We start from the raw sequence: 16,837 nt of genomic DNA on the forward strand, positions 1-16,837 counted from the left end.
TACACACTTTTCGACTTAAGTGTAACACATGCACAACTTAGCGAAAAGTAGCACTCGCTGCTCCCTGACTGACAGCACTCTCCACCAATGTCTTAGGATTGCATTGACATATGAGCCAAAAATCACTGCTCTTGTTTAAAACAAAAAATGTCCCTTCTCCCATTGAGAAAGTCAGCGATGACAAATCACAAATGAGGTGATAGTAAGCACCTAGTTTACTATAGTAGACGTGTAGTGTAGTATTCATTCATATAGTTACCCGTATCCCTTGTTATGGGTTTGTGCACTGAAGGGTTTGACAGTTATTTCTGTATTCATTTAAATGCACTTTGTATGTGTCTGGGTCAAATGTGACCAAAACGTATGATTTTTTTGTTATCACTTGAGTGAAAAAATAGTATTGCTACAGTACTACCTCTTTGTGTTGCATTGGAGCTCTTTAGCTTTTTTTTGTTGTATGTGAGGACATTTATTAAGACTGCTATTATTGTATTCAGTAAATGCACTTTGTGATGTGCCTGGTTAAAAAAAAATAACCTGAATATTTGACTTCTAAAGCAAACAAATGTAATGCTACAACTGTGCACTTTTTTCCAGATTCTGTTAAATGAATGCTAATTTGTTGTTTTTATGCACTTTTTGACGTACCTTTGTTACAGTAGATGAATAATGAATAAAAATTGCATGTTTTTCATCGCAGTAATATGTGTTGGTTTAAAATGTGTCACTACCCGCTTTTTACAGGCCGCTGAATGTCTGGCCCAGCTGAATTTTGTAGTTATAAAATCTGAACCGACTGAATGTGTAATTGAATAGTCCTGCTCTAGAGTCTAACCGCGATGAGAAAAATCAAATCAGTGTTCCAAAATCCGTCACTAGATGTCACTCATTGTACCAATATGGTTTATATAATACACAACATATTATTATTATTATTATTATTATTATTATTATAGTAAAAGGGCTCGCTTTGGCAAAAACCTGATCCAAACAGGCAGCCCTAAATAATAACAAGTAACCATCATGTGTGGTGCTATGCCTAGTGCTATCTGTAGTTGTCTGTCCTATTTGTTGTTGATTTCATATTGTTTTTACAGAGCTGTGAAAATGACTGTCTCCCTGGGGACAATACATCTATACTAATTTAATATTCAATCCCACACATGACGATTGAGAACATAAATTCGTAACTTACCTCGTTTAAAGCACTTTTGTTGTAATACTACGGATTTAGTTGACACTACTAGCTTAGTTTCTTTTGTCCTCTCGCGGGCAGGACATTGAATTAGAAGTAGAAGAAGAAGAGGTAGGTAGAAGAAGAAGTAGTAGAAGAAGAAATACGCTACAAAAGACACAACACTCACTCTGTTTTTACTGACGACATGTAACATTTTATTTCACCTTGCTCTGTTTTTTAACACACGTTCAAAAACTGTAACATTTTCGGGAGTTTCAACCGGGTACCGGCCACCAAAAACGTGGACTTTGCCCGGAAAACGGGGACGGTTTGGTCACCCATCCGACTGTGTTTACAGCTAAGCACACACGCTAACATTAAGACTACAAGCTCACTTGTGGTAGAGGCTTTTTTACACGTTGCTTGACTGCCTGCCCACATATCTGATCCAAACATAGTAACGTGTATTGGGGAAGATAATTATTTAAAGGTATTATTTAATAATTGTGACATTTATTGTACTTTTTGATGGATGAATGATGCTCAAGGTGAGGGGGCAAAGAATACAACTGAGGGGGCAATACCCATTTTGCCCCCTCGTGGCGCCGGGCCCGCCTCCCACCCATTGTTTTACAACGTCTTATGAGTAATGTGCAGTCCAACAGAGAGGCAGCAGCTGCGGGTCAGTAGACTGCGTACTGCGTAACCTTCCCTGCCTTGAAGAAGAACTGATCCTTCGTTGTGAAGAGTCTGGTTAATGCGCTCCGCCCCACAGCAGTAGCCCAGCTCCGACTGGACAGAGTCCAACAGAGAGGCAGCAGCTGCGGGACAGCAGCCTAGAAGCAGTGTTGGGTTGTAACGGAATACATGTAACGGCGTTACGTAATCAGAATACAACAATATGCTAACTGTATTCAGCTGGCATTACATTTGAAAAACGAGTAATCTAATTACAGTTACTTTCGTAAACCTGAAGTGAATACATTTTGGAATACTTATTGGAATCATTGGTGGAAAAGTTTCCTCACAAAATGTAATATTCATTACCGGCAGAACTGTGCACACTGCACAGCGCTGCAGCATGTCTGACCGAGCGTGTCTGTGAGGCCCCGCCCCCGCACGCAGATGAGAGAGAGTGATCTCTTTTAAAATATATTGAAAGTTAGAAACGGAGATGGTTAGATAAAATGTGCAAGATAACGTTTATGTAGCATTTCTTTATTGTCGAAATGATGACATTTCATAACGGGATCAAATCAAAGTGAATGGCCTGCTGCTGCTGAATGCATGGGGAAAGTGACTGGAAAAAGTTTTAAAAGTTATTACATGGTTTCAGATAATAAATAATAATGATAATTCAAGCTATTTAGGGGCACCTTTCAAAGCACCCAAGGACACCTTACAATTCATAACATATTCCAAGGAAAGGTTTTAAGACAGGACAAAGAATGCAGTCCGGGTGATGTTTTTTATGTGGGGTGCAGATGAGAGAGCTGTTCACCAAAACATACCCATCTGTTATGGAAAAAGAAAGTATTCCAAAAGTATTCTAAAAGTAATACGGTACATTTTTAAGTCACGTAACGGTAACTGTATTCTGATTACTTTCAGAGCATGTATTCAGTATTCAGTAACTGATTACGTTTACAAAGTAACCCTCCCAACCCTGCCTAGAAGTGATCCTTCGTTAGCGTGAAGAGGCTGCTAAGCTTCATGCGGTCCGCAGTACCTGAGCGTGCTCCACTAGCACGATTTTTTGCTTTTGGTGCATTTTGTGGCAGAAGTACAGCGCCTATTACAGGCCCGGCATATGTACTACAGCGTCTCCAGCGGTTCGAGCGGTCTCGCGTGGACGGACACGTTTCTGGTGCGTATTGCGTGTGGACGGAAGACTTTTTTGATAACGATTTCGGTGCGTTTCCGAACTTTCCGTTATCATCCTTGTGTGGCTGCAGCCTAAATGTCGTATAGCACCTTTAACAAAAGTTAAATATAATGCGTGCATATGCCCTGTGAATCAGATCTGCTCCAAAACGGCTTCTGAACTATCCCTTGCTACACCTTTCCTCCGAGTTTTATGAAAATGGGGCATTTACAAAAACTGAACCATAACCTCTTTAGCGAAGGTCATTACTGCCTTATTGCTGAATATTGCACCAATAAAGTCCCGACTCTACAGACATGGTGTGTTGAGAGTTTAAGGGCGATCCCTGCAGTACAGCAGGCTTTTATTCATAGGTAGTTCACAAGGAACAAAACGGCTTAGGCAAGCAGTTTTGCTTAACAGACTATTTTACAGTTTCAAAGTTGATAAATTGCATGAGCACCTCTCCCTAATTGTCTACAGCAAAGATGTCAACGTTGAATAGAATGTTAAACGATAATTGGACAGGTTGGGGTTTAGCTGAATTTAATGAAAGCTGCTTTTAGAATATTACATAATATCCTTCTTGGTGGAGTGAATGACGGTCTGTTCTACTGTGCTTCATTCAGACTGTTTTTATGATTGCAGGTTTGAAGTGCTGTGTTTCCTCATGCTCTGCTACAACTCTGCTGTGGTGTACATGCCTCTGTCCTCCTACCAGTCTGTCTGCAGAATGAGCTCACGGTGAGGAAAACTCATGTAAAACGAATGTGGAATGTTTTCTGGTCTTTTATTGTCCAACGTTTTGTCCTTTCTTTACCCTATGAGTGACCACCTGCTCCTCTCCTACCTCCATTACATGCTCTACTGAATCTAGCATTAAATAATGTCCTCTACCCTGTAGCCATACTCTGACCTTGATACAGACGGCCCTGGTTGCAGGAGGATCTGATAAGTACTATTTCCTAAAGGCTCAGTTGTCTGCGGATGAAAGCATCGCTGCAGGATACCTGTTCATCTGGGAAACACAGCGATGCCCTGGAGTGAGGAGAAAGGCTTAATGAGGAATTCACAATGTGAGGCTGTGTAGTGCAGCCGCCGCCCTGTGGTCGCTGCACCGCAGCTCGCAGGCGCTCCAGGATTTGAAGACTTCCCTACTGGGAGGCGGACAACGCCTGAAGGAAGCTCGGTCTAGACAGACGGCAAACTGAGACTGTGAACACTTCAAAGCACCAGAACAATGCTCAGTGTCTGAATCTAGACCCCAAACATCCCGCCGTCTCACCTTGTCTGACCTCTACAAGTGGAGAGTACATTTCCCCCCCCTTGCTGTTTGTGTGGTTTTCTAAAGTGAATGATGTTTTGTTAAGATCTTTTTCCAACCTAATGTCATCATTCTTGAAAAATACAATAACGTATCAAATTTGAATTACATTTGGACTTCACCTTAATGAAAATGTAATAATAATGATGTTATATCTTGACCAGTGATGCAATCCAATGTCCTGACTGCTATTATACAATTAGTTTTACCAATAATGTAATGGGTCTTTTTTTTTTTCCAGAACTGATGCATCATTTTTTATCAACCTAATGTACTATTTAAAAAAACATTTCAAAGACACTGCTATATATTGCAGTCAAAAATAATACTTTTTAAAGTTATTACATTATTCCTCAATATCATTACAGTGTTTCCCCTAGGTTTACTGCCTTGGCAGGGTACTGCTTGGGTACCCCGAACATTTTTTATCCTCTGGAGCAGAGAGAGGAGCTGTGGATTATTGTTATTGATATCGTACAGTAACAAAGTATTTGTACATTAAAAAGTAATAAAGTACAGTGTTACACTGTACTTTATTACTTTAATTCAAACTGTATTCCCTTCTTATCATGTAGCCTACACTTCTTCCTTTCATTGATACATTTAAATCACCTGACTACAGCATATAACATACCTGCTGCAACCCTGCTGCTGCTGCTGCTTCTCTCTGCCTCATCCTCTATTGCTGGAGGCAGCTCCACCTCATCTGATCTCTGATATGAAAGCAATCGTGTTATGATCATATTGAGCTATTGGTGTGAGTCTAACATTAAACAAGCAGTCTGCTTGTCATACATTGCTGACGATACATTTTAAGTGGCAATTTGTTGAGTCACTGCCGCTAAATGCCGGTAGCATCAAGCTAGCAAATCCTGCATTAGCCTCACATCAACAGGTGTAGACAGAACATCCAATTATCCTGAGCTAATTTACTGAATAAAACAACTCACATCTCCTGTCTTTTTTTTCACCCAACTCATTAGTACAGTGGCTGAGAGGTGCAATCGACAATTACAAAGTGTGAAACACTTTAACAAAGCTTGAGACAAATTTACATTTTATAAAACACATTTACATTTTATAAAACAAATTTACATTTTATAAAATACATTTACATTTTATAAAACACATTTACATTTTATAAAACAAAATTACATTAGCAAAACACTTTTACCAAAGAAAAAACTATTTAACATTAACAAAAACAAATTAACAAGATACGAAACACTTTTACAAAGCTAGAGACAAATTTACAAGTGTCGAAAATACGCAAGGCAGTGGACACTGAAACATGCACATTGGATAAATAACATAGGCGTTTAGTTTATTTAATAAAAGAGCACATGTTCAATGTGAAACGTGACCGTAGATAGATCACTTCAGTTGCAATTTGGTGCTATATATTTTTAAATAATAAAAAAAAAAAAAAAACACCTTGAATTTCATGCAGGGCGCGGGGCTCCGTTGGCAGGGCGCAGCGCCCCGCCAAGACAATGGTAGGGGAAACACTGCCTTATATCAGAAGCTTTAAGTAAAAGATCCACCTTGTAGGCAATACATTATTGTTAAAAATATTTTATTAGATTATCAGTAAGGACATGTTTCTTCATTCTTAAATTATAATATAAAATGACATTTCATTACAGTTTTTGAAAATATTACATTATTTGTTGCTACAGTTGTTTTCCTCAAGGCTCATCTTTACTCATCTTACTAACGTGACTTTGTTTGTTTGTTTACTCCTCAGGCTGTGTGTGTGTGGGTTTCCCCGGCAACAGAAGAAGCTTTGGAGGGAACCGTGCAACCGTGTGCTGCTCGACCCGGAGTTCATGGTGCAGATGCTGACCGCCGTTTATCACGCCATGTATGTATCTCAAGCTGCTCTCAAATTTCCGATAGTTTCCTACTTGTTAGCAAACAGCTACTCATTTTAGATCAGTTTGTTCTCTACCAACTCTTGAGGGAAATATGTGATAAATAGCTGCCAAATGCTCTGCTGTGGTTGGTTGCTAGGTGCTTACTGCGTCTGTCTTCCCTTTTGACTATCTATCCCCGAGCGGATAGTTTACAGGGGATTTGTTTAATATCTAATAATAATAAAAAAAGATGCTGCTGCCAAAAAGGAACAGAGAGTGAAGCAAGGTAATGAAGTTTCACCTGACAGCAAAACAATGAACGGAAAGTCGCTAAAAATGTAAAGCTGTGGGGGGGTGATGATTCTCTGTAAGTTCACCACTACGAGCGACCCCTTTCTGATCGTCACATTGTTTCCACTCTGTCATTTGATACAATGTTATTTAAAAAATCAATTAGAGCTGTACAATTGGCTTTCATCCCTGCCGTTTTTTCATCACCACTCTTTCTGGGAAGATCATGGAGGACATTAAATAAAAGATCAAACGCAATAGGGAGAGTGATAATCTCTCGTTTGTTGCGCACATTAACAGATATCATCACCTAAAGGAGTTCCTTTATGAGCTACATAACACACTGTTTCTCATTTCTGTGGCTCTGCGGGACATCACTAATGAGGGCAGTCTCTGCTAGTATTCCGCGATCCTCTGCAGAAAATCTCCTAACAGTGTACTCCACCAAGGACTGAAGCTCCCCGCTGTACGGACTGATTCCATCGGCAGTGCATTGTGGGAGCAGGTGATTTCATCCCCTATGAGGACAATTGTTGCAAAGCTGATTACGGCCTCACGTTGAAAGCTCGTCCTCGAGATGGATCCCCTGATACGAGAGTAAATGGAATCACCACGGTTAAGGATTGTGAAGAAGGAGAGGGTGGAGGGAATGAGTATGCCTGCTACCTCATCGCTCCCATGAGGGTGCAATGCAGCAATCAGGAGATTGAAGCAGTCAGTTCTGCTGGAAAAAGAAGTGTGTGGGTGTAAGAATAGTAGCCTTTTTAGTAATCCCTGCCATAGGTCACCCTCAGTGCCAGCCTGAAGTCTCACATTCACCTTGAGCTCTAGCAGGTGCATGTGAATGGCAGATAAATACAAATCCATAGAGGACACTCTGGGATTTAGGTTAATAAGTCTGCTAATGCTACAGTGTATAATACCACATAAGGAGAACAAGAGGAAAGGACGCAGGGATATCAGAACAAATAGACACATGCCAGATTGTCGTTTTTGAAGGTTTGAAATGTATTCCGGACAGATTTTCCATCCTTACAACATCACAGTCTGTTTTAACCTGCCCATTCACAGCTTCCCCTTCATCTCAAGTGTAAAGAGACGCTCACGCATTTGTCCCCGCCTGTGTGGATCAAAGGGAGTTCAGCCGTGCAGTTTTTTTGTAAATGTTTAATGTATTTATTTCCTGCTGCTTTTCCTTTTATTAATCTCGTTCAACTGCACGGTTGTGAAATCACCTTATGCAAAGCTATCAAGATTCATTCTAAAACATTGAAACCACTCCTCCAGTTCCATGCATCCTTTATGCGCACTATTTCCATATCAGCTCATCACATTGACCCCACACAAATTACCAGGGTGGAGTTTTAAAAAACGGCCAGGGAATGGTAATTTAATGGTTAAACAGACAATAGTGTGACAGACGTACTGGATAGCTTCTCCTTCCCTCCCTCACTCAGGCTGCAGGCATTACTTTAAAACTAATAATAGTTCACAAGGATGTGACTCAGACATCAAGGCATTTCATCAGGCGCTCCTGTTTACGCAAATAGGCTCGCAACATGACGTTAAATGATTTTGTGTTTTGTGATGTGTAGATATAATGGAGAGTGGGAGATGGGCCGGGAAGCTCTGGAGGACGTTCTCTACCGAGCCCAGCTGGAGCTTTACTCCCAGCCTCTGTTGGTAAGAGCACCAGCACTGTGTGTCTGTGGAGTCAATCACTTATATAACTCGACACTATAGTCTAATGATGCTTTTGATCTGCCAAACTTTACACAAATCAGCATAGACGTTTTTAATGTATATACTGTAGTACACTATGTTAATATGTTTCTGACCCCTAGTTGATTTGTATATTAGAGAGTATTCTCATTTATGCTGTACATTTTGCAGTGTGTATTATTGGTCTGAATATATGTATTTTATTTTATTTCTTTTTTCTAAACTTTGTTTTTATTGTTTTTCGTTTTTGTTACAATAATGAACAGACAAACAATATGAAAGCAGACAGGGTCATCCTGGGTAAAAAGAAATGCTTATTCGTATTTTATTCAATTTTTAAGAAATATAGTAATTCTAATTGCTGCTTTGACAAAATAATTTCGCAACTTGGGATAAATAAAGTATATATCTTTCTCTGTCTATCTATCATAAATCAGCAAAGTCGGGCTCATAATGACGCTTTCAATCTTGTCTTACTTTTTTTGTTTCTGTGTACGTGTCATCTCCAGCTGGCGAACGCCATGAAGAACTCGCTGCCAGACAGCGCTCCCGATGAGCCACGGGGGCGCAAGGTGCTCCAGGTGGAGGTGACACCCACCATCAACCGCATCTCCATGTCAGCCATCACCACCGCCTCCATACGACGCCACCGCTGGAAGAGAGAGGGTAAGACCTGCCGTCATGGCTGCAGCCAACAGAGAGGTGGAGCAGGAGGGCTCTCAGTAGATGTGACAGCACAGTAGTCCATTACAATACCTCTTTTTCTAGTGGCCTCATTATTGATTTAGCTCAGTTGGAGTTATGTTATGCAAGGAAAAGGAGCAGTGTTCTTAGGATTTAAGATGTAACTTACAAACGTTTCCCCCCGATCAGTGGAATGCCACATGAGAGAACTATTTGGTGAGAGAATAACTTTCCTCCTGTTTGTCCATAGCAGTGGGAAGGAATTCTGTTTCTGTGTAAAAAACAATCACACCATGAGCATCGTCGAAATGGTTTGATGTCAGTATGTAATTGTTGTTATGTAGCCTCTCTGTGTTAAAGTGCTTCTGCCGCTCACTGCTCTTATTTTGCTCGTCTTGTCTATCAAGTGTGTGCTGTGCATTGTGTCACCAGTTAAATTTGAGGTGTGCCGTTTATGAGAAACACCCGACAAAATGGTGCCTGTGTAGATCCTACTGACTCCATTTTAACCTGGGTGATAAATGGGGCAGTTCATTTATTTAAAACTATCAATTTGTAATCTATGAACCAATTTACAGACAGCTGTTAGACCCGCTGTGCCCAGCATGAGGCCCAAATCAGCCGAGCCTCTCCGCCACTAAAGAAACACGTTTCCCCGTCTGTGTTGTTGACTCCCAGATTGTTTTGACGACTCAACCGCTGCAGAGTTGAGCCACATCGTCAATCCTCCTAGCTACAACAAGCACCACCACCGGCATCAGCATCAGCACACTCCCCGGGACCCCGCAACCAAAGAGGAGAGAGAAGGGCGGCCTCACAGCCACCACAGCAACAGCAGCAGCAGCGGCATCATTCCCCCCATCACATTTGAGGGTAGGGGACAGGGGCAGACGCTCAGAGCAGAGAGGGTCTCAGGAGGAGGTGCCGCTTCGATCTGTATCTCCCCAACCCTCCTCCTGCTCCTTCCTCTCCTCCTCCATCAAATTGAGGGAGTTAACCTCTGCCGTACCCATATTGGCCGCCTCTTCACTTCCCCAGAGTATACTAACTCATCCAGTCTAAAAGACTCTCTGCCAACAACCCCTCTACTACTAGACCACTGCTATTTTTAGTCTAATCCAAGAATGGAAGAGTCGCTTATTCTGGGTTTGAAGGAAGTGTGGCCATTTTGCATGGGCCTGCCATCATGTCATACCTGCTCTTTTTCCTCGTCATGCCTCCAACATACTTCCGACTGCTGCCCTTGTCACTCACTGAGCATGATCAGTGCCCGGCCTGCTGCTTGCCTTATTACTCTGAGCTTTTTCAACCCTCCTTGCCTGATAATTTGTTAGTATTAACAGGGAAAATACACAGATTTTACAAAACTGGCACAGAGGAACTGGCATCTTGTGTAGTGCCATCGCGCGTTGGGTCAATCAGGCCAGCAGCAACCGTCTGCTGCATCCATTCTGCAGTATTTCAGTTCAGCAGCTTTTATTGTATGCTAACTTTTTTGTCCTTCCATGTTTGTTTTCTTCAGCTCAGTGAGTGGGAAGGAACACTTCATCATGCATGGGCACGCTACGGCAAGCTTTGAAAAATGTAACCCTGAAACACTAACATTTCAAATGACAAGGCCAAGAGAGCAGACTGAATATCGTCAAGGTTAACAAATCCAATAGTTTTAACAAAAGCTACTTCACTGCCAGAACCCGTCAGTCTTATGGCCCATTTTGTCATGTTGAATGTGTGTCCATTTCTCTGTGTGGGTGCTCTATGTTTTAATCTTGATCACTGAGTGTCTGTGTGCAATTACTGGACATTCTGTTGCAAATAGTAATACCAACCTTAACACGTTTATTTTGGATGGGGCTGCATTGCAATGATATTAGAAATTACCAAACTAATGGATTTGCATGTTTAATCCTATTGACTACAAATGTAATTAGCATCACAACCTTTCTCCATGATGTACCAGACTTTCTTTGATTATAAGTACTTTAGAAATCTCCCTGGGGAAAATGTAATTAATTTTACTTCCTTCTTTGAAGCCATCAATCAATCAAACTAAAGTTAGCAATGGAGTGCCACAGGGCTCAGTGCTTGGACCTATTTTGTTAAAATGTATATGCTTCCGTTAGGCTGTAATATAAAAAATCACCGTGTACATTTTCATTGTTATGCGTATGATACTCAATTATATTTATCTATCAAGCCTGATGAAAATAAATCTAAATATTTTATGTTTAGTTGGGTTGATTGCCTGACACGTTTTGATTGCCAAAAAGATTTAGTGCAATATATTTAATGTTTTTTTTGTGTCCATGATGATAAATGCTTTTTAACTTACTTACCAGATGCTCAAAAGATCCTAGTAGCGCTCGACTACTTGGACCTTTTTTATTTTAAAACTCAAATCAGCCTTTCATATTTATAAAAGTAGGCACAGTTATTTGGCAGTCAGCTCCATACGTTAACATTTATTTGAATGCACCATCAAGGAAGAATTTTTAAATGCCTCACAAGTCCATTGGCACACTTAAAAATGATACATTAAAACATGAAGGCAAATACATATTTACTGCAGGTGATTATAAACCTTAAACACATCACATACTGAATTGATTGGCGACTAATAACAAGCACATGAATGTGTTGCGCAAACAAAAGACACATTTTAGTTAAAATGCCTAAACATGCAAATTGACAGGTATGTTTTAGCTCTTCATCTAGCATTGGGTTGACTAGTAACGGCCTGCAGGCTGGTCCATTCAGCCCTGTGGCCTGTCAGCTCTAACCGGAGTGCTATTGATCTGATGAGGTGTGCGACTCGCCTCGGTGCTCTCCACAGATTGGCAGGCTCGCCTCCCTCTGACCGCTGGGCCCGTGCTGCAGGAGGAACGAGGGAGAGCATGTGTCTTCTCCTTATGTTATGTGCATGTCAGTCCAGACCTTTTTCTTCTCTGTTTCTCTATTTCTCTTCCGGTGCTGCCTGTGATTCCCTGTGGTCTAATTTTGCTTGTCACAACGATGCATGACGGAGACAGACGGCTGATCCTGTGTCTTAACAGGCTTTACCCTGCATATTGTATGTCAATAATGTGCCTTTTTTCTAACTCAATTTATCATCTTTTTCCATTTTCAGCTTTCAAACAATGCTGGACTATTAACGTTGTTCTGTTTAGATGCTTTTATAACAATATTGTGCCTTTTGTATCAGTTATCTCCAGAGATCATTCTTATTTTATACTGAACATAACGTGTTATGCTAGACTTATCGGGCAGGTTGTTGAGCTCCCACCTTTCCTAAACAAACAGCTGGTCAGATTTAAGTCGATCTGAATTACATCAGATGATCAAAGCTGAAGGTCATTGTGTAGCGTATTGAGCCGTGTGGTGAATGATCCCTCATTATGCACCAGCTAATGAAGCAGCATTGTCTGTTGAGTGTTGGCCTGCTAAAGGCTATTCATTTATTCTGCACTGAATATAAAATCTCTTAACATTGTAAGTAGGGCTGCACGATATTGGAAAAAAATGACATTGCGATTTCCCCCCCCTGCGATATGAAAACATACAGGAATTGAAGAAAAGACCGTTTTTTTTCCGCAAACCATCCTTTCTTGAACTTTAATGCTATACAATTGGTATTTTTGAAATTATATTTAACCGGATGAAGGATTTAAGTCACTGACGTCTGGATCTTAAGTTATCAGAGCAACAAGCTGAGCTTGCTCGGTTAGCAGCGCCGAACTGCCTGGAGAAACACATGAAACTACTTTATTCAGTGTTTTTACCTTTAATCACCGGGTCCGTGTGCTTTGGAGATTTGATTGTGATTGGTGGTTTGCTGTGCATGCAGAGCCTGCATGTCACTCACTCAAGTACCCCTGACATGAGAGCTGCGCAAGTTTTCCTTTTGTAGCAAGCAGCAAAATAATTGTAACATGACATGTTTGAGTTAATTTGCATACTTAATAACGTCCTAAAAAAAAATCCTGCATTGTGAATGTCGCGATTATCATCACGACACGATATATCGTGCAGCCCTAATTGTAAGGCTTGTTGCATAGATTAAGCGCAGTTCGTTGCAGGCAATTTTACATCACTTTTAACTAATATCATCAGTTATGGAGCTTTCTATGGATTAAGGTGACATTTTGTCTATATTCTGAATTATAGCACTAGAGTAAAACATGTCTTAAGTGTTTTGCCTGTTGCTTGCAGAAGCTGTGTCAATACTTATTTCTCCTTTTTTTTTTTTTGACTTTGTGCCACAGACTTTAGGGCAATAGGATTTAAAGTTTTGTTCACACTCAGATTTAACTTGTCACCATGACTCTAGTCCTTGCTCACTTTTCTGTCTGTCTATCATGCTTTATTTCTGTCTGTGTTCGTGCGTGTTCATGTGCAGATGCTGATGGATTGAGCGGCGGGGAAGATTCCTTCAATGTCAACGACCCAGACGAGGGTTTCTCCTCCGGAGCGTCCAACAGCAGCCAGCCCAGCGGCACCAAGGCGGGCGTCGGGCAGAGGGGGGGCAGCCTGAACAGCAGCAGCAGCAGCAGCATCAAGAAAGCCATCACGGCCCGGCTGTCCCGGGACAAGGAGAGGGAGCGTGAGAAGGAACGGGAGAAGGAGCGTGAGAAGGAACGGGAGAGGGAGCGAGAGAGGGAGGCAGAGAGGGAGCGAGAGAGGGAGGCAGAAAAACAGGCAGAGTTGTCAGCGGATCACCAGGCTGCCGTGCTGAGGCACGAACAGAGGCAGCCGTCGCCCCCAGCCAGCATCCAATTGGATGCCATCCAGCTGAGCCCCAGAAAGAAACACCTGAGCTTCCCAGCAGGGCCCACGCTGGTTCGGACTGGCAGCACCTCCTCCAGCAAGTCCTTTGACTGCATGAATTTCAACCTGAACGGAGGCGATGACGAGCGAGAGGAGGCGGCGGGGGGTTCTGACAGAGAGCGAGGGCTTCCAGAGGGCGGCGCCCACCGCCACTCCACCATCAGCCTGAAGGAGGAGCACCTCGTCAGGCCAGAGGACGCCCAGGACCTCCTGTCCACTGGAGCTCCTCTCACCAAGCAGTCCCGCTCCCCCAGTTTCAACATGCAGATCATATCACAGGTCTAACATGTAGTGCAGGGCATGGTATGCGCGCGCGCGCACACACACACACACACACACACACACACACACCACACACACACACACACACACACACACACACACACACACGCACATGTGCACACACACACACACACACACACACACACACACACACACACACACACACACACACACACACACACACACATGCTCACACACACACACACACACACACACACACACACACACACACACACACACGTGCACACACACACACACACACACACACACACACACACACACACACACACACACACACACACACACACACACACACACACACAATACCTGCTCATAACACTCATCCTCATGCAGTTTTTCTCTGCAACTCTTTCCAACCCTACTGTGACAACTTGTGTGTGTGTGTGTGTGTGTGTGTGTGTGTGTGTGTGTGTGTGTGTGTGTGTGTGTGTGTGTGTGTGTGTTCAAGATTTGTGTCTCCACCTCCATTACAACTGTGACCTGCTGTTGGTGGGTTTAGCGTGACTGAAAATGCAACAATAGAAAAGTAGTAAACGTTGACTGCTGTAACTACAGTCCAGCATGTCACTGCATCCTCCCGTCTGACCAATCATTCCACACAGAAACTCCCAGAAACCAGGAAACGAGAGAAAACACGCTAAGGATGCCAAGCTAGCTGTAGAAGATAAATATGGAAATCAGATTATTTTTGAGTTTCTGACTGAATCAGACAAAAATGAATCAGCAATAACACTTAGAGTCGCTCATGTGGAGAAGAGTGATTAGTGCTCTTTCTCTTCATTCCTTCCCTTTCATTCCCGGGCTCACGTGCAATCGTTCTTGCTGATTATCTTCCTTGTTAAATGCTTTTCTGTTTTTTTTATAAATAATAAGGCATAAATGGTTTTATTGATTAAAAATCCTTTTAAAATGTTTTTCTTTTAAATCACAATCCAAAGAAGAAAGCATTTGTTTGCTTTTGTTTGACAATGATTTGATGGAAATCAGTCAGACCCAAGTGATTCTCCAGTTTTCATCCCATGTAGTTCCTTTTTAATTTGTAATTAGAATATTCTCATTTTACCTTTTTTGTTATAACCAAAAACTGGAAAGTGGTAAAGGTTTGTCTTGCCCCAGGCTTTTAACTCAAATCTTAAGAAACACTACTGTGCAGCTACAAGAGGAAAGCAACTTGTGACTTAAATTGATAATCAGAGGCTGAATCTTGTGGAAGAACTGGATGAAAACGTTGTGCAGTGACAGTGCAGGTTTGAGACTGAAGCTAAGAGACACCGGCTGTATTTAATATGGGATTATTATGATGGTCCAAACCATTTAATGGGTCGTTCCATTTCAAAGCTCTTGTAGGTGTTTGGCCTGTGTGTGGTGTCTCGGTGACGTACTGCCCTCTTGAGGCTTGCACGAGTCGCTGCGCATCATCAGCAGTCACCATGACGATTACGTTTTGTGCTCTGATTGGATGCTCATGAAACATTTTGTTCTACCTCATTGTGTGTTCACCCTGCCACCAGACACCTGTCTCCCAATCAGATGAAAAGGTTTGAACTTTTAGGTTGGAGTAAATAGTGGGGAGCAAACTGTCTCACACTGAAAAAAGACACTGTCAAATCTTTGTCCATGTAAGGAGCCGTGGAAATCTCAGCTTTGCATTTCAGTTCGGTCGCACCATGCACATCACGTAGCTGCAAAACACAACTGTCTTCAGGTTTTCTGTTATATATCAAACACCCACATCAGGAATAACCTGATTATTTGAATTCCCTAGAAATGTCCTCCTTTTTCAATTGTTTTAATGTAAAAGTGCACTTTTTTGAATCCTCATGTGCATGGAGTTGGATCTTCTCTGCTGTTAAATGCCTGCATCTGCGCACAGTGCTAGCTAGCCTTCTGTAGTGCTCCCTGCCAGGCTGAGTGATTTGAACACGGCGTGCTTGTCTGCATGTTTAGTGCCCTGCAAAGCACTGCTGTTTCAGATGCAAGAAACAGCCAGCGAGCCAAACCCAAGTCTTGTCCCTGTCTTTGCCAGATGTGCCAATACACATCCTCTCCTTAAGGAAATTATGCTTTGCTTGTCTTAATTTAAAAACTATTGCCTATTCTTTTATTGTTTACTTGTGCTATTTCAAAGTTTATGGACTAAAAAAAGGGTGTTTGGCTCAACATGCCCTGAGATGCAGCTTCACCTTTTTTGCCATGGGTTTCCTCTTCACTCATCAAAGGTGTGTGCGTCACACTGCACTCTCACTGTCATCACTATTTGCTGTTCACATGTAAAAGCAGTATATTATGCGTCTGTGTGCCGTAGATGTCAGCCGTAGATGTCAGCTGTTGTATTGCATTTTTCCCCATGTCTTGCGCACGTGCTTGTTTAAAATGAGGATGAATGATTAATGTATATAAAAGTCAGTTCAGTCTGCAGTGAAAAACCCCACACACTCATGCTTCCGCTGTGCTGGAAAACCTCCACAGCTGCTGCTCCTAGTCCAGAGTGAGTCTTGTGTGCGCTTTAGCCTTATACATTTCAGGCCAAAGAGCCTCGATGGTGGGCTCTTTGACCTCACATGCTCCTCCTGTGGACTGTGGAGGATGAAGAGAGGAGTTCAGCTACAGTTCACACTCCCCCGGTCTGTCTGCTGTCATCCCTGTGCTGTGAGGCTCTCAACAAGCCGTGTTCCCATTTGCTGTATTTTGCCGTGAGTTGAGTGGCACCTTTTTTGCTGTTTTTAAAACTGGTGACGTGGTCATGTCATTAATGAGTGCCCCTTACCGAGGTTACCAGCAGCAATGTTGGT

At 42.1% G+C, this 16,837-nt stretch overlaps 1 protein-coding gene across 3 annotated transcripts in view; it reads left to right on the top strand.

Moving 5' to 3' along the window:
- Window positions 1-14,156, top strand: part of LOC104961134 (protein FAM126B-like) — a 41,716-nt gene extending 27,560 nt beyond the window's left edge. Inside the window, exons 9-15 of one of the 3 annotated variants that reach the window (XM_010789361.1) lie at window positions 3,690-3,785; window positions 6,113-6,229; window positions 8,108-8,195; window positions 8,744-8,900; window positions 9,597-9,791; window positions 13,315-14,058; window positions 14,100-14,156. In XM_010789361.1, coding sequence (XP_010787663.1) covers window positions 3,690-3,785; window positions 6,113-6,229; window positions 8,108-8,195; window positions 8,744-8,900; window positions 9,597-9,791; window positions 13,315-14,027 — 1,366 coding nt within the window. In that variant the 3' untranslated portion in view covers window positions 14,028-14,058; window positions 14,100-14,156. Of the gene's footprint in view, window positions 1-3,689; window positions 3,786-6,112; window positions 6,230-8,107; window positions 8,196-8,743; window positions 8,901-9,596; window positions 9,792-13,314 lie in introns of all 3 variants that reach the window. The other 2 variants (XM_010789360.1, XM_010789362.1) reach the window with 2 other exon arrangements.
- The last annotated feature ends 2,681 nt before the right edge of the window (window positions 14,157-16,837 follow it).

Source organism: Notothenia coriiceps, unplaced genomic scaffold (genome assembly GCF_000735185.1).
Source record: "Notothenia coriiceps isolate Sejong01 unplaced genomic scaffold, NC01 NC01_scaffold00032809, whole genome shotgun sequence".
Lineage (NCBI taxonomy): Eukaryota > Metazoa > Chordata > Actinopteri > Perciformes > Nototheniidae > Notothenia > Notothenia coriiceps.